This window comes from Bufo gargarizans, chromosome 6, assembly GCF_014858855.1.
Source record: "Bufo gargarizans isolate SCDJY-AF-19 chromosome 6, ASM1485885v1, whole genome shotgun sequence".
Taxonomy (NCBI): Eukaryota; Metazoa; Chordata; class Amphibia; order Anura; family Bufonidae; genus Bufo; species Bufo gargarizans.
In genome coordinates this window covers 228,694,608-228,713,681 of record NC_058085.1, presented here as the reverse complement: position 1 = coordinate 228,713,681, position 19,074 = coordinate 228,694,608, and the positions used below count along the sequence as shown (strand labels likewise).

General features: G+C 42.4%; 1 protein-coding gene across 5 annotated transcripts in view; it reads right to left on the bottom strand.

The window, feature by feature from the left end:
• NUDT8 (nudix hydrolase 8) overlaps positions 1-19,074 on the bottom strand; it is an 80,504-nt gene that overhangs the window by 28,018 nt on the left and 33,412 nt on the right. For 4 of the 5 annotated variants that reach the window (XM_044298843.1, XM_044298844.1, XM_044298845.1 and 1 more), the window contains exons 2-3: positions 11,796-12,043; positions 11,412-11,544 (exon numbers count right to left, since the gene is read on the bottom strand). In XM_044298843.1, coding sequence (XP_044154778.1) covers positions 11,412-11,544; positions 11,796-12,037 — 375 coding nt within the window. In that variant the 5' untranslated portion in view covers positions 12,038-12,043. Of the gene's footprint in view, positions 1-8,764; positions 8,833-11,411; positions 11,545-11,795; positions 12,044-19,074 lie in introns of all 5 variants that reach the window. The other variant, XM_044298847.1, reaches the window with a different exon arrangement.

Below are 19,074 nucleotides of genomic sequence, written 5' to 3'. Positions count from 1 at the left end.
CTTTCCAGGTGTGGTCCCCCATACTGGAAAGAAGGGACGAACCCAAAAAAGATGCAGAGTGTGTCACAAGAGGGGGATACGGAAGGACACCACCACTCAATGTGACACGTGCCCCGATCATCCGGGCCTCTGCGTTATCGATTGCTTCAGGGAGTATCACACTTCCATGGAGTACTAAATTTTTATAATCCCCAACAGTCCACTAGAGAACATAAAACACTATGGCTCTTAGACTTTGGAGACACAGAAACAATTTTTTTTCCCCAAAAAAATATTAGTTTTAGAGCAGGCATCCTCAAACTGCGGCCCTCCAGATGTTGTAAAACTATAACTCCCAGCATGCCCAGACAACCTACAGCCATCAGCAGGGCATGGTGGGAATTGTAGTTTTACAACATCTGGAGGGCCGCAGTTTTAGGATGCCTGCTTAGTGTCTCCAAAGTCTGAGAGCCATACATATTGGGCATCGTCGCGTGCGTAAAAGTCGTCGCTATAAAAATAACATTTGACCAAACGCCTCGAATGAACGGTGTTAAAAATATAAAACAAAAACGGTGCCAAAACACCCATTTTTGGGCAAAATTTCAATTTGAATCCCTTTTGCCGGTAATAAAGCAAGGGTTAACAGCCAAACAAAACTCAATATTTATGGCCCTGATTCTGTAGTTTGCAGAAACACCCCATATGTGGTCGTAAATGGCTATATAGCCGCACGGCAGGGCATAGAACGAAGGGAACTCCATACGGTTTCTGGAAGGCAGATTTTGATGGACAGTTTTTTTTTTTTGACACCATGTCCCATTAGAAGCCCCCCTGATGTAGCCTAGACTAGAAACTCCAAAAAAGTGACCCCATCTAAGAAACTACACCCCTCAAGGTATTCAAAAGTTACTTTACAAACTATGTTAACCCTTTAGGTGTTCCACAAAACTAAATAGCGAATGTAGAAACATTTTTAGAATTTAATTTTTTGGTTACATTGCCTCAAAAAAGAGTAATATAGAGCAACCAAAAATCATATTTACCCCTAAAATAGTCCCAAAACAACAACCACCTTATCCTGTAGTTTCCTAGATGGGGTCACTTTTATGGAGTTTCTACTCTAGGGGTGCATCAGGGGGCTTGAAAGGGTACATGGTGTAAATAAACCAGTCCAGCAAAATCTGCCTTCCAAAAACCATATGACGTTCCCCTCCTTCTATGTCCTGCCGTTTGGCCAAACAGTAGTTTACGACCACATATGGGGTGTTTCTGCAAACTACAGAATCAGGGCAACCCATTTTGAGTTTTGTTTGGCAGTTAACCCTTGTTTTACTCCTGGAAAAAATTGATTATATTGGAAAATTTTCCAAAAAATAGAAATTTCGAAATTGTTTCTCCATCTGCCATTAACTCTTGTGGAACACCTAAAGGGTTAACAAAGTTTGTAAACCCAGTTTTGAATACCTTGAGGGGTGTACTTTCTTAGATGGAGTCACTTTTTTGAAATTTCTATTCTAGGGGTGCAACAGGGGGCTTCAAATGGGACATGGTATAAACAAAACCAGTCCTGCAAAATCTGCCTTCCAAAACCCATATGGTGTTCCCCTCCTTCTATGTCCTCACGTTTGGCCAAACAGTAGTTTACGACCACATATGGGGTGTTTCTGCAAACTACAGAATCAGGGCAACCCATTTTGAGTTTTGTTTGGCAGTTAACCCTTGTTTTACTCCTGGAAAAAATTGATTATATTGGAAAATTTTCCAAAAAATAGAAATTTTGAAATTGTTTCTCCATCTGCCATTAACTCTTGTGGAACACCTAAAGGGTTAACAAAGTTTGTAAACCCAGTTTTGAATACCTTGAGGGGTGTACTTTCTTAGATGGAGTCACTTTTTTGAAATTTCTATTCTAGGGGTGCAACAGGGGGCTTCAAATGTGACATGGTATAAACAAAACCAGTCCTGCAAAATCTGCCTTCCAAAACCCATATGATGTTTTGAATACCTTGAGGGGTGTAGTTTCTAGAATGGGGTCATTTTTGGGAGGTCTCTATTATCTAAGCCTCACAATATGACTGCAAACCTGAACTGGTCCATAAAAAGTGGGATTTTGAAGATTTCTGAAAAATTTCAAAATTTGCTTCTAAACTTCTAAGCCTTGTAACATCCCCAAAAAATAAAATATCATTCCCAAAATGCTACACACATGAAGTAGACATATGGGGAATGTAAAGCCATCACAATTTTTGGGGGTATTACTATGTATTACAGAAGTAGAGAAACTGAAACTTTGAAATTTGCTAATTTTTTTAAAAAATTGGTAAAAATTGTATTTTTTTATGCAAAAAAATTAACTTTTTTGACCCAATTTTAGCAGTGTCATGAAGTACAATATGTGACGAAAAAACAATCTCAGAACGGCCTGGGTAAGTCAAAGCGTTTTAAAGTTATGAGCACTTAAAGGGACACTGGTCAGATTTGCAAAAAATGGCCAAGTCCTTAAGGTGAAATAGGGCTGAGTCCTTAAGGGGTTAAGGACCAGGCCATTTTTTGTCACTTTGTGGTGATAACTTTAAAACCCTTTTACTTATCCAAGCCATTCTGAGATTGTGGCTTCATGACTGTGGTAAATTTGAGTCAAAAATTCCAAATAAAAAAAATAAATACCAAATTTACAAAAAATCTGGAAAATCACAATTTTTTCTAAATTTCTATTTCTCTGCTTTTAAAACAGATAGTTATACCTCCTAAAATAGTTATTACTTTTCCCATATGTCTACTTCACGTTTGGATCATTTTGTAAATGACATTTTAATATATATTTTTTTTTGGGGATGTTAGAATTTCCAAAACCCACTTTTTAAAGGACCAGATCAGGTCTGAAGTCACTTTGTGAGGCTTACATAATAGAAACCACCCATAAATGGCCCCATTTTAGAAACTACACCCCTCAAGGTATTCAAAACTGATCTTACAAACGTTGTTAACCCTTTAGGTGTTCCACGAGAATTTAAAGGAATATGGAGATGACATTTCAGAATTGCACTTTTTTGGCTGATTTTCCATTTTAATCAATTTTTCCAGTAACCAAGCAAGGGTTAACAGCCAAACAAAACAATATTTATTCTGATTCTGTAGTCTACACACAGCAGGGTGCAGAAGGAAAGGAATGCCATTTGGTTTTTTGAAGGCAGATTTCACTGGGATAATTTTAAGCTGCCATGTCACATTTGAAGACCCCCTGATGCACCCCTAGAGTAGAAACTCCCCCAAAAATGACCCCATGTTGGAAACTATGGAATAAGGTGGCAGTTTTGTTGGTACTATTTTAGGGTACATATGATTTTATTTTCACAGGCACAAGACAGTGCCGTTCACCCTTGGTGTGCTAATACATTGTTTCTCTAACATCCTAACTGCGGTACAGTGTCTGATGAAGGCCTGTGAGCCAAAAACGTTAACACCCTGCCGCATGACTTATGTTTCTGAATAATAAAAGAAGCCAAATTGATCAAGAAAAACTCTGCTGTGATTTATATTTACTAGTGATTGGGTGGGAACCCAATACACAGCGCAAAAGACGGGGAGCGACAAAGATTGTCATTTGATTGGTACTATTTTAGGTTTCAATATGACTTTTTGTGATGTTAGGTGCCAAAAAATTGCTTTTTTTTTTACGGTGTCATCTGAGGGGTTAGGTCATGTGGTATTTTTATAGAGCAGGTTGTTATATATACCTAATATGTCTACTTTTTGTTTTTACATTTAACACAATAAAAGCATTTTTTTTAAACAAAAAAAAAATCATGTTTTTAGTGGCTCCATAGTCTGAGAGCCATCATTTATTTTTGGGGAGATTGTTTTTAGGTGGGGGCTCGTTTTTAGCGGGATGAGGTGACTGTTAGATTAGTACTATTTTGGGGCGTATACACCTTTTTGATCGCTTGGTGTTGCACTTTTGGTGATGTAAGGTGACAAAATGTTGTTGTTTTTTTAGCACAGTTTTTATTTTAATTTTTTTGACTGTGTTCATCTGAGGGGTTAGGTCATTTAATATTTTTATAGAGCCGGTAATTACGGAAGCTGCTATCAAATATGTATTTGGGTATTTTGGGTATTTTTTTACTTGAATTTTTTTTTTATTATGGAAAACACTTTTTTAACTTCAACTTATGGGGGTCTGATCCCCTTTACAATGCATTACAATACTTCTATAAGTAGAAAAAAGAAGTTTGTCCAGCCTTTCTTGTGCGAAATTCCAGTAACACTTTATTTCATAAAAAGTTTAAAAACATCCAGGTACAGAGAATATTGGTCTACGCGTTTGACTCTTTCAATGCCTTGTACAAGCATATCCGATGTATTTCCACCATGAACAACCGCAAAGTGAAGGCTGGCTGCGGAGACGTTGCAGCTTTCATGGTGTGGCACATCAGATACGTGTTTTCTTATCCGAGTTTTTATAGTGTTGGTAGTACATCCTACATATTGGATTGAACATTTGGAACATTTATTCAAATAGATGGAATAAGTTGTGTTGCAATTCAGGAAAGATTTTATCAACATTTTTTGGCCAGTAACACAGGATTCAAACACTTTAGATACTTTCATATATCTGCAACATATACATATGGAATGCCCACATTTATAACTGCCCTTTGTGGATAGCCAGGTACTGTGGAGAGGTGATGTAATTTTATTTTTTTGAAACATACTCAGGCTAACCATATTTGCAATTATCGGAGCTCTGCGCACTGCAAATTTTATACCTGTTTAGAGCCACCTCACTCCAGTTTTTATCGCATGCTAATACTGGAAAATGTTTTTTTTTATAATATTGCAAATTTGTGTATATTCACTACTATACTGCGTGACAAAGACATTCTTTTTTATGTTATCTGTATCGCAGTTTTTTTGTTTTGTTTTTAGGATCTGTATTTATCAGTTTATCTCTGCTCATGTCCAGGACTACTTTACTGTATTTTGTCATCAATTTTTTCGAGTAGGATCTATTGGACAGTCTGCAGATAATATCTTAATCCTCTTTTTCATGCATTTTTTGCTTGCTGCAATTTCTCCTGGCTATAAGTATATTACGCACTGTGTGAAGGGGATGACAAGACCTAGCATGAAGTAGTGTATTGCCTGATGTTGGTTTCCTATAGGTGTTTGTGTGAATGGAGGCTGCCGTGGAGTCCCCCCTCAGGTGGAGATCTAAAAACACAATGTGCGAGGTGTCAAATTCAATGATCATGAGTAAGGGCTGTAACTGTTTTGTTGCCTGAAACGCTCAGACCAATATTCTCTGTACCTGGATGTTTTTAAACTTTATATGAAATAAAGTGTTACTGGAATTTCCACAAGAAAGGCTGGACAAACCTCTTTTTTTCTACTTATACAAATTCTGCTCCCAATCTGGGTGAGGAAGTGGTCCGTTCCTACACAAAGTTTCCAGACAGGTGAGAGCTGCTCTGATTACCCTTTGACAGATTACAATACTTCTGTATTGTGATGCATTGGCTGTAAGTGTATTACACCCTGTAATACTTACAGCCTGCTTCCTATGAGATGCAGGGGGCTGGATATCACAGGCTCTTACGGAAGGCAGCGGTCTGCCATAGGGTGCCCGTCACAGCAGCACGGGGACCCAATGGATACCCCGCACATGGCAGGATACAGCACGTGCCGCGGTCAGCGCTGACTGTGGCAGTGCAAGTGTTAAAACACCATAGCCGGCGTATGCAATAGGGACCCGGCTGTCGGTGACCCCGAATCGGCGATTGCAGCAAACCGCAGGTCAATTCAGACCTGCGGTTTGCTGCGTTTCCGGGTTATTCAGGTCTCTGGTGATCCGATAACCCGGAACAGGATGGTGATCGGTGGTGTGATAATACACCACCATTCACCATCCTTAGATCCTGTGAGGTGATGGTGACATCACCTCACAGGATCTCTTCTGATTGGCTGCACGGGCGGGCGGGGGTTAACTCCCCCGTTCTCTTCTCTCCTCCTCCATTTGGCTGTTGGACTATGCAGATAAAGGAGCCTGCTGCCCGATCTCCAGACTGCACCTCCTGATCTGCGCCCAGAACCCCCTCTTTCGATCCTTCACAGTGCCATCTGGCACTAAAAGGTAGGTTAGGGACAGGGTAGGTAAAGGTTTAGTTCAGGCCGGGAGACTTTAGAGAGAGTTAAGGTTTTTAGTGTTGCATCATCCTCTCAGGGTGTCTGGGGTCCACAGCACAGCTGTGTGACCCTAGACCCCCCTTCACCCTTTTTTGGGGGGCGCAAGCTTATTTTAATTTTTTTTTGCGTACGCTAACAGTGGCCGGCACTCTTTAGCGTCCGGCCACTGTTGGTGCATCGCCCACGCCACCGCTGATCAGCGAGTTAGATTATAATTTTTTTTTTCTCTTTTTCACATTTTTGGTGGCTTTTTTTTTTTTTTTTTTTACCTGTTAGGTTTAGGGAAAAGTCCAAAAACACACGCACACACCTAATAAAGATTTACACGCACGCATACACACACTCCCCTATGGCCCGCCGGACGTTCTCGGCCGAGGAGGCATATGCCCTCCTTGCCTCAGAGTCTGAGAGCCCCAGTGAGGACGAGGATGACCCCACGTTCCTTTTGTCATCCGCGTCCTCCTCCTCCTCCTCATCATCAAGCGATGATGAGCCTCCAAGGCGGCGGAGACGCTGCCAGGTGGATCGAGAGGACCCCCATGCTAGGGACCCTGTGGCCCACCCTAGTACGAGCAGCTCTGGGGCTTGTACTAGTTTTCCGGCCCACCGGGTCAGTCCACCTCAGCCCCCTGAAGGTGAACTTGGCTGGTGTACCCCAGAGCGATTTGAGCACGTGATTCCTGATTTTGTTGGACAACCAGGAATCCAGATTTACACAGTGGGCTTCACTGAATACGACTTTTTTAGTCATTTTTTTCAGTGACCAACTGGTAAATATAATGGTGGAGCAGACGAACCTGTACGCCCAACAGTTCGTCGCTCAAAACCAGGGCTCCTTTTTGGCTAGGCCCGGTGGCTGGACCCCGGTCAGTGCAGCCGAGATGAGGACATTTTGGGGCCTCGTGCTGCACATGGGCTTAGTCAAAAAACCTAGTGCCAGGCTGTACTGGAGTGGGGACGTCCTCTACCAGACCCCACTCTACAGTACGGCCACGACACGCTCCTGGTTTGAGGCCATGCGGAAATGCCTGTATCGATCACTTCGGGGCCAAATTCTTGGAGGCCTACGTACCTGGAAGGGAGGTCGCGGTTGATGAGTCTCTCATTGCGTTCAAGGGGAGACTCATTTTCCGCCAGTATGTTCCCTCAAAGCTGGCGAGGTATGGCGTGAAGCTGTACAAACTTTGTGAGAGTACCTCAGGGTACAATTACAAGTTTTGTGTGTATGAGCGGCGAGATTCCGTATTCAACCCCCAGAATGTCCCCCCACTCTGGGTGTTAGCAGGAAACTTGTGTGGGACCTTATGCACCCACTGATAAGGGTTACCACCTTTACGTGGATAACTTTTATACTAGTATCCCCTTGTTCAGGTCCCTCGCCGCCAGATCCATGTCCGCTTGTGGGACCATGCGGAAAATCAACGCGGCCTCCCTACCCACCCCCACCAGTTACCTATCCCCAGGGGTGAGAACCGTGCACTTACCAGTGGAAACCTGCTGCTGGTCAGATATAAGGACAAGAGGAATATCCTTGTACTGTCCACAGTTCACGGTAACGACATCACACCTGTCCTTGTGCGAAGTACCGCGGCAACGGTCCTCAAGCCCGATTGTATCGTCGACTACAATTGGTATATGGGAGGAGTTGATCTCTCTGATCAAGTCCTTAAGCCGCAAAACGCGGACATGGTACAAAAAAAGTTGCGGTCTACTTGGTGCAGGTTGCTGTTCCAGTGCGCTGGCAACACAGGGAAATTCCTCCAGTTCTAAGAGGCAGTCCTCAAGGCCCTGATCTTTTCGGACCGGGAAAGAGCAGGCCGGAGCACCTCGGAAACTGTAGGCGCCCGGATCGTCCCTGGCCAACACTTTCCAGGTGTGGTCCCCCATACTGGAAAGAAGGGACAGACCCCAAAAAAGTGCAGTGTGTGTCACAGGAGGGGGGGGAGATACGGAAGGACACCACTACTCAATGTGACACGTGCCCTGATCATCCGGGCCTCTGCATTATCAGTTGCTTCAGAGAGTACCACACTTCCATGGAGTACTAAATTTATAATCCCCTTTTCCATTTAGCCACTGATAAATCGATAAAAACTATGGTTCTCAGACTTGAGGCAACAAAAATGTGTTCAAAAAGTTTGTAAAACTAAAATAATTTTTTATAAAATTATACAAATTAGGTATTGCTGCGTTGGTAATAATCTCCTCTATAAAAATACCCCATGACCTAACCCCCCCAGATTAACACGGTCCCCCCCAAAAAAGTGATCAAAAAGTCATAAAGCCCCCAAAATAGTGCCATTCAAATTGTCCACTCATCCCGCAAAAAATGAGCCCCTACCTAATACAATCAGCAAAAAAAAATAAACAAAAAAAGACAAAAAATTTTTGGGGGCATCAAAAAGGATAATATGGTCTAAAACCTAAATAATTGTCAAAAAGTAGACTTATTATATCATTAGGTATCGCCGCATCCGTAATAATCTCCTCTATAAAAATACCCCATGACCTAATCCCCCAGATTAACACGGGACTCAAAACCGGCAAATACAACAGGGTTAATATCCAAGATCTCGAGATAACCCACAAGACTCACCACGCAAGGAGCCGCATTCACGCTTAACACAGGTGGGGCGCCACACAGCTTGTAACATCACCTGCGGTCTGGAGACACGAAACGTAAGTACTCTGTAATGCCGATACTATCGTAGAAAGCAGGGGTTATTTTGAAGTGGACGAACTACAACTATACCTAATATCCCCACTTGAATATACTTTGGGGAGGATAAGGAGTGATGTCAATGTGAGCATGTACAGCACATAATCAATCAACTGCACTGTTTCTGGAGAAACATTTCAAACAGGCAAACTCTGCTTCACTACAGTTGTGTTCAAAATTATTCAACCCCCACTGAAATCGAGTGTTTTGGCCAGTTTGACATTGATTTTTATCATTTCAGTCATCTTGTTTACAATTAAAGCAAAGAGGCACTTGTAAGTCACACAAATATAACATAACATTTATAATGAAATAACCACAAATGTCTTTTCTGTGCTCACATCATTATCAGTTTTATTCAACCCCCAAGTGACATTCAATCTTAGTACAACATCCTTTTCCAGTTATAACAGCTTTTAAACGTGAAGCATAGCTTGACACAAGTGTCTTGCAGCGATCTACGGGTATCTTCGGATCATTGTCCTGTTGAAAGGTCCAACGTCTCCCAAGCCTCAGGTTTGTGACGGACTGCATCACATTTTCATCCAATATCTCCTGGTACTCAAGAGAATTCATGGTACCTTGCACATGCTGGAGCTTCCCTGTACCTGTAGAAGCAAAATAGCTCCAAAGCATGATTGACCCCCCCGCCAGTAGGCAAGGTCTTCTTTTCTTCATAGGCCTTGTTCTTCCTCCTCCAAACATAGCATTGATTCATGGGCCCAAACAGTTCTAATTTTGTTTCATCAGTCCACAGAACACTATCCCAAAACTTTTGTGGTTTGTCCACATGACTTTTGGCATACTGCAGTCGACTCTTCTTATTCTTTGGAGACAGCAAGGGGGTGCGCCTGGGAGTTCTGGCATGGAGGCCTTCATTACGCAGTGTGCGTCTTATTGTCTGAGCTGAAACTTCGTTACCCACATCTGACAAATCTTAGTTCCTCAGCAGTCACACGGGGACTTTTCTCCACTTTGCGCTTCAGGTAGCGCACAGCAGTCGAAGTCAGCATCTTCTTTCTGCCACGACCAGGTAGCGTTTCAACAGTGCCCTTTGCCTTGAATTTGCGAATGATGCTTCCTATGGTGTCTCTTGGTATGTTTAACATCTTTGCAATCTTCTTATAGCCATTGCCCTTCCTGTGAAGAGAAATCATCTCTTCTCTTGTCTTCCTGGACCATTCTCTTGACTTCACCATGTTTGTAAACACACCAGTAAATGTCTAGAAGGAGCTGAGTATCACAGTCCTTTTAAATTTGCCTAATTGGTGCTTATTATGCTTGATTGCTGATCCTTGACATCCACAGGTGTTTTCAATACCTGATCGAAAACACTTAAATGAACCTCTGTTCTTAAGAGTGGTAGTCTTTAAGGGGTTGAATAATTGAGTCAATGAAGAAATCACAAAAAAAAAACATTTAATACTGTATTACAAAAACAATTGATGTCATTTTAGTTGCATTTGGTTCTTTAAAAAGTCCTTTCATTTCATTCTGAATACAATTACAAATGTACACTAAATTCCCTAAAACCCTTTACAGCATTGGGGGTTGAATAATTTTGAACACAACTGTATATAGGGTGTGGAGTCTACCCCTTTTCAATATATCTTTTTCACATAAATTGAATCACCAAATGTCACACATATATCTCCTTCTTTTTTAGTGTTTTTTTATTGTTTTATTGCTATTGACTGTTATAGTATTTTGATGTTGAATAATTATTATTCCAAGTGAACCAAATATTCTGGTTGTGCCTATCTCCCCTTTTAATATCCATTTTATTCATAGATAGGGGGATCCATTGATAGTAGCACCCATACATCTTACCTACTTTGTAGAGCCACCCAATTGCTATATACTTTTTATAGGTATTACTATGTATTATAGAAGTAGAGAAATTGAAACTTGGAAATTGTAAAACTTGGAAATTTGGTATTTTGTTTATAAATAAAAAATATATATTTTTGACTTCATTTTACCAGTGTCATGAAGTACAATATGTGACAAAATAATCTCAGAATGGCCTGGATAAGTCAAAGCGTTTTAAAGTTATCACCACTTAAAGTGACACTGGTCTGATTTGCAAAAAAAAGGCCTGGTCCTTAAGGTGAAATATGGCCGTCTCCTTAAGGGGTTAAGTGACGTACATGTACAGCAAGGGTTCTTAAAGGGAACCTGTCATGATGACAATGCAGTGCAATCCGCAGGCAGCGTGTTATAGTCAGGAGCTCAGCAGATTTATATATAGTTTTGTGCGAAAAGATTCAATATAATTTGTATTTCATTTATTTAGTTTCCAGCTCATTCTGGGCTTTGAAGTCAAGTTTACAGTCAGAGGGAAGGTTGTCAATCACTTGACTTCAAAACCCAGAATGATCAGGAATAGAAATGTATAAATATACTATTTCCCCTCAAAATTAAATATCAATCTACTCAGCTACTTGTGCTCTATAAAATGCTGCCTTCAGATTACACTGCATTTTTATGGCGACAGATCTTTTATGTTTGTTCTTTTTCTCACCCAGTCCGTGATTGGCTTCATTGGGCCCCATACTGTGTTGCGAGGCAGTGTTACCCCAAGTTCCTCCTGTGCTTCCCTTAATGCTGTATCTATCACATCTTTATCTGATACATCACATTTGCCACCTGGGAAACTGGAGAGAGAAAAAAATAAAAAATAAATACACAAATACATAAAGTTCAAAAAGGTGCATATTGGGACAGCTTCCAGATTGGTTCTAATGGTTAGGAGACATTGGGGGTTGTCTTCCAGAGTGTAGGTGAACAGGCATCCGCCAGGAAATTAGTTTATCAGAAGTTGTATAGGGTTTGCTGAGCCTTAGAAACTTTGACACTCATCTGCATTAGTAGAATGACAGATCATGAAAGCAGCTGGGTCAAATACCTTACATCTCCCTTATGTCTCCCTTTCAGCTTGGAGGACCGCAGGGTGTAGAGAAAGGCAGGAGCACCTCCAGAGTTGCATAATGTCACTAGAACACCCGCTGACACCTTCTGTGGCAGAGAGTTCTTGACCAGGATCTGACGGCACTGCTGTTCTGCCACATTGGTCAGAACTTCATTAGGAAGTTTCTTGCTCTTCATAGTGCAAAGACTACGGCTGAAGAGGGCAGGATGCAGAAACATGGGCTCCTGTAGGAAAACAATTGCAAACTTTAGTATACTAACTATAAAAATGTTCTTTATGCATACCCCTCCCCCCATACAATCCAATCTAAACTAAGTATGCTGACATGGAGAGCGGCGCCCAGGGATCTCCCTGCACTTACTATTATACCTGGGAGCCGCTCCGTTCTCCCAGTATAGGCTCCGGTATCTTCAGATTTTTGGCTCAACTGGGAGGAGCCTGCTCTTGTTCTCCTGGGCGTCTCCTTCTGGAGGCTGTAGTGCTGGCCAATTGCAGCGCTCAGCTTATAGCCTGGGAGAACAAGAGCAGGCTCCTCCCAGTTGAGCCGAAAATCCGAAGATACCGAAGCCTATACCGGGAGAACAGAGCAGCGCCCAGGGATAATAGTAAGTGCAAGGAGATCCATGGGCACCGCTCTGTGTCAGCATACTTAGTTTAGATTTTTTATTGTAATGAAAGGTCCTCTTTAACTTTTAATAGTTATTTCTTATAAAATAGATGGCCCTCAAAATAGTTGGTAATGGTTAGGGATTAACCGATTATCTGTTTTACCGATATTATCGGCTGATATCCAGGATTTTCAAAGTTATTGGTATCTACATGTAACCTTGCCGATAACGGATCGCGCTGCTGTCAGCGCAATCCATGTTCCCTCAGCAGCACAGGGGAGAAGGAAGCAGTGGGAGGGGCTGTGGCCACTGCGCCACCAATGATGTTAACTCACTCACTCATTCATTCAAATTCAAAAGGATGCGGGAGCTGGCTGCAGAATCATATAGCCGCACCCGACCTCTATGACAAGTAGCTGTGATCCGCGGCACCTGAGGAGTTAAGTGCCGCAGATTGCAGCTACCGCTCAGAGGTTGGGTGCGGCTATATGATTCTGCAGCCAGCACCCGCCTTCTGTATTTGAATTAATGGGAGAGTTATCTTCATTGGTGGCGCAGTGCACCCCCCCCACCCAGACCCCAGTATTAAAAACATTGGTGACGCAGTGCGCCCCCCAGTATTAGTCATTGGTGGCAGTGTCTACAGGGTCGCCTCTCCCCTCCTCCTCATTGGTGGTGCAGTGGCAGCTTCTGATCGGAGTCCCAGCGGTGTAAGCCTGGGGCTCAGATCGGTTACCATGGCAGCCAGGACGCTACTGAAGCCCTGGCTGCCATAGAGAGCAGAGAGACTGTAAAGTCCTATTTACCCGAATAGATCTCTATTAGGGTGAATAGGACAAGGGTTCTAGCCCCTAGCTAATAGTTAGTAAAAAAAAAAAAAATATATATTATCAAGTATAAATGAAAAAGAAATTTTTACAAAAAAAAAGCTAAACGTTAACAATATACATGTTCATTTTCAGCAGATTTGTGTAGGAACTTTTATAATTTATTTTATTTTTATTATGAAACCGCACAGAATATCGGTATAAGGGTACTTTCAGACTAGCGTTATTCTTTTCCGGCATGGAGTTCCATCCTAGGGGCTCAATACCGGAAAATAACTGATCACTTGCCATTTGAAATGCATTAATGCCGGATCTGGCCCCCCGAGTGTTCCGGCAAAAAGGATCCAGCATTGCGGTCTGCACATGCTCAGAACACAAAAAATTTGAAAAAATAAATAAACGCCGGATCTGTTTTTCCAGATGACACCGGAGAGACGGATCTGGCATTTCAATGCATTTGTCATATGGATCAGGATCCTGACAAATGCCATCAGTTTGCATACGTTTTGACTGATCCGGCAGGCAGTTCTGGCAACGGAACTGCCTGCCGGAATCTTCTGCCGCAAGTGTGAAAGTACCCTAAATTATCGGCCTGAAAGTTGACAGATTATCAGTATCGGCTAAAAAATAAATAAAAAATAAAAAATATCAATATTGGTCAGAGCCTTTATCAAAGTAGGTCCTCACTGTACAATGATATCCACGAGGACAAAATAACTTTGTGAAATAGAAATAAAAGTGCACGGCGGCACCTTAGATGAAAGACCATTTGTCCTACCGCTCCGTTGATTGATTCCTATGTACAGCAGTTCCTCTCGAAGACTTGATGTGAATTATCCTTGGAGGAGTGGAATTGCTGCAAGAAGGGATAGGGGTCGGAACTAAATATCCCTAATAATGCCCTACGGTGGTGGTGCTGTACTGGCCCTGATGACCTAACCACAGAGCACCTGCCCTGACAAGGGCGGCCTTGTCCGGAACCTTTCCCTAAATAGACTGACCCTGGTTAGCTTTCTCCTACTAGATCCCTACACGCATGTTTCGCTTTGGGATGAGTACAAAGCTCATCAGGGGAAACATAATGGAGCTAGGCAAATCATCAAAGATGAATTGATGAACAAAGGTGCGGGTGATGGTGTACTAACTCTGCACCTTTATATTAAAAATAATAGGAGCCAAGTCCAGATGTGTCTTCGGTTCACAAAGAGGGGGAGGGAAGGGCCAGTGGATGGATGCCCTCTTCCTCCTAACAGGGAACTAAGATTATCCGCAAGCTTTATGTAGCCTAGACCCGCCAATATTTAAATAGAATACAGCCCCAGAACAAGGCTTGGCTATTGGCAAACATCCTATGTGCCACGCCGGCGCATGCGCAATAGGATGCACAATGGTTGCCAGGATGCTGAAACGGCAAAGAGACGTGAACGAGGTATGATGATGTCACCACGTCGGATCTCACGTGAGCATGCATGATCCATACTGACATGGTTACCGGGCAACCGGACCGCGTTCCCGGCTCCTGTCAGATGTGCTACATTTCTTCAGTCTCAAGGGATTATAAATCATATAATTGTACCATAAAATATACTCGCATCCATAACTAAATAATAAAAACATGTATTTGGACACAAGTATTTGGGTGAAAAAAACGGCCAACTTTATTAAAGATTATCTTAAACCAATTAAAACTGTATCAATCATATCAATAACTTAATAAACAATTAGACCAGCCATAAGCTCGGCCTAAACTTTAGGCTTAACTCGTCCACTCACCTTTTCAGTGAGTGACTTTGTACCCTCCTCCTAATAAAGAAGCTGTGACAATAGCAAAACCTTCCACAGGAAAGGGCGGGGGCAGCACTTCCTTCAGATGCGGTTGGGATGACAGCACAACGCTGCCCGCTACTGCAACTATATAGCCCTACCCCGGGTGGCGCTTGAAACAGTCCCACCAATGCCCTACCTGTTGCTGGGCATCTCTGCATTTTTTGCCCAGCAACACCATACCATTGGTCACTTGCTGACCCAATGAGTGATCGCTGCGGTAAAACGACACCAAAGCCAAGAACGGACGTAATCCGACCACGTTGTCGAAGCCACAGATGACTATAAGCAAGACATACCTAGGACCAAATCAGATTCCATAGGTACACAGGGCACAACTCCCCTTCCAGATCGGCCACTTCTGCCAATTGCCGGAATCTCTGAAACTGAAAACGGGAAAGCGAATCAACAATCAAATTATCTATCCCAGGAACATGACGGGCTTTCAACCAAATATTTAATTTTAAACAGAGAAGAACCAGATGACGTAACAATTTAACTACAAACAGTTAACTGCAAATAAAACACCCTTATTGTCAGTATGCAAAATAATCCTTTTATTGGAAAAACAACTCCCCCATATAACTAACGACACCACTATAGGAAAAAGCTCCAACAAAACAATATTTAGTCACCCCATTCATAACCCAAGCAGAATGCCATTCTGATGCAAACCAGTGCCCGTTCCAATACGCACCAAAACCACAAGAACCAGCTACATCCGTGAATAACTCCATAGAAGAAACTAAAAAAAATCTTCCTGCCAATATAACCTACCATTATATTGCTGAAAGAATAAATCTTCTTTAACCTCCTTAGACAATCTGACATGAAAAGGCGGGTTACTAACACCAGAGCAGACAATTGCCGACAAAACACCAGGCCCATCGGCATAACCCTACTAGCAAAAGCTAACATACCCAAAACTGACTGAATTTCTTTTACTATGGCTTTACACTTTAACAATATAGACAACACCATGAAAATCCTAGACACCTTTTGCAAAGGAAGACGAAACTCACCCTTTACCCTACTAATTGTTTAGAATATTTGGGGATTGTCATCGATTTTGTAAACCGTCTTATCTTCAACGGAACACCAAATTCAGAACAAACAGCATCTGCTGGACCAATAAACAGAAAATAGTCACTGCTCCCTGCATACTCTTAACCGCTACTACCCATTCAAGGAAGGAGGAAAAAACTTCAAAATAAAAACATGACAAAGAACATCCCATGGGAAGACATTTATCAAAATAAAATAAACCCTGAAAATAAAAAATAAGCAAACTAATACAAGGAGGATATACCGGTAACAGGCGAAAGGTGGAACAAACATCCGCCTTTCCAACCAAAGTACCTTAGCCAGAACTATGTCTTAAATCTATTGCTTAATCAAAGGTGGCATACTTAGCCAAACACAATGCTTTATGAATTTCATCATTTAAAGATGCACCATATGGAAAAGATAAATGATGAATCAAGCGAAAAGCATTGGGTTCCTTTTTAGGTACAACTCCCAAAGGAGAGAGACAAAAATTGGCAAAAGGCGGAGAGGTGAAAGGACCTGCAATCCTGCCTAACCCCAATTCTTTTGCCAATTTTGATTGCACAACCACAGGAAATTGATCAAAAGAAGATAAATTATTAACCCACTCACAACCAAAACCAGAAAACTATGGCAACTGAAAAACAAAACCATCAAGAAGCAGCTCCGCAATCTTGCAATTTGGGCAACGTTCTAGCCAAGGACGCATGGTCACCAGATTTACTGGCGTCCATGCTCCTTGCAATAAACTCTTGTGGATGGCGGGGTAGGTCCGTTAGCTCTTTTATAACAGCGAACCATCGGGTGACTGCCACCACAAAAGGCACATTCATGACGATACTTACATGACACAGGCCACATACACTGCACTGCGCTTCATAAAACACAAAGCAGGTGACCTTTTTTTAACAACTCAGACTGTGGAACTGCAGGGGACGGCTGCTGTTTTGGGGCAGAATAAGAGGAACGCTGTGCAACATTTTTTAAAGAAGAAAAGAGAGGACAGAGACGCAATAACGGGACCCGGACCACTGGGGCACTAACCACCAGCTGAAGCCGAACTCCGAACACCTGAAGAAGATGCGGAAGACTCATGGAGCTGTGGCATGTCTTCCAAACACACACCCTCCCTGCTCCTCAACACCAGAGTGGAGCGGCAGTGATTGGTGCTGCGCAGGCTGCAGTTCAATTCTTCGCCGTCTCCTTCCATGCTGACGCAAAGAACATGAGAGGGCCTCTAAAGTAGATCTTCTCACTGCAGGAGTTTCCCAGGAACCAAGGTGCTTAAGGACAGAAGCGGAACCAATCTGCTGCATCAGAGTTTCCCGGGGATGGCTGTGACGTCATCTCCATGCGGCAACGTCTGGCTTGATCCACAGCAGAGCCGCGCCTCTGTTCTCCTCCTATCCGGGACAGACCTTCAGGGGGAAAGGAGAGAAACGGGCGCACTGCCTCTACTCTCTTCTTGAAGAGGGCAGGTACAGCAGGGGAAGCTCCAGCCTCTTCAGATTCATCCACCGCTGGGCCCAAGACTTCACAGGTATCGCCGACCATCGCAGAAGAAGCCCAGTCAGTTATGCTGGACTCCAACCAGGACGCCATCTTCCGGAGCTCCACGACAAATCCTTCCATCAGGTAAGCAGACAAACAGCACTTCCTTAAGATGTGGTCGAAATGACAGCACAACGCTGCCTGCTACCGCAACTATATACCCCTTACCCGGGGGGGAGGTTGAAACAGTCCCACCAATGCCCTACCTGTTGCTGGGCATCTCTGCATTTTTTGCCCAGCAACACCATACCATAGGTCACTTGCTGACCCAATGAGTGACCTCTGCCTTAGACCCCAGCAACCATCTATTTTTAACCGGCTTATACACATTTTTAGGCCGGAAATTTTCCCACCCAAAAACACAATGGAGGCCAATAGGATGATTATAATCCCATGAGGATCCCTCCATATATTTTTCCAGGATCCTAACAATTTGTACTTTGGAGCACAGACTAGCAGGATTTTTACAAAAAATCCACTAGACCCAGGAAGTCAAAATTACTTTTCCAATAGTCATAAGACCAATAGTACCTGTTTCAGGTCAAAATTTTAAAAGGTAACTTTTATTATTTATAATTAATAACCATTTATATCACCAAAAACAAGAAAAAACTCTATTGAGAGTCATTAAAAGTATATGCCATAGGAGAGTATTCACGGGGTAATTTTGACTCTATGTCAATATCTGTACAGGATTTTTCCTGTTTAGGAGTGATGTTTGTTATTTCTTTATTTTAATTTTTGAAGAGATATAGCTCAAAAGTTTGCCTCTGGCATATCTTCACTCTTGATCGTATAGTGGTGTTATCTGCCACCAAACTAAACTCTCATTCAAACTTTGTAAATTGTCAGCTGTTTCAAACTTATATCATTGATAAACACTCACTCATACAATGTATGCGATGTGCCGTTTTGAACTAGTGTCATTAGTCATTAAGTAACTTCCTACTATTTTCTTTAAACTAGTGTCTGTTTGCTGCACAAATCGCTACATCTATGCCCTCATGATAACGATCCACAGCAACTGCGTCTGCAGTTCACAGTGCTCCGGATACCTCTCCCTGGTATAATAATTAAAATTTATTACGACGCAGCTCCCCCAACGGGAAAGATGGAAAGATTTACCCCAATCTTTCCACTGCCATGTTTAAAACATGATGGGGGTCACTTATTTTTAATGTCAGGCTGGGCACATGCTTTTGGACTGGACCCCATGTGCCTCACATTAATAATAAGTGACCATCTCACAAAATGGGCAACATGGGTTTAATGTGAGTTACAGAATACAGGCCACTTATTAATATGAGGCACATGGATTCGAAGTCAAAATTCATAAGACTGTGCCTATAGCAAGTGTTCATGTAGCTCATGCTTTAACCCTATCTTGCCCATTATGCA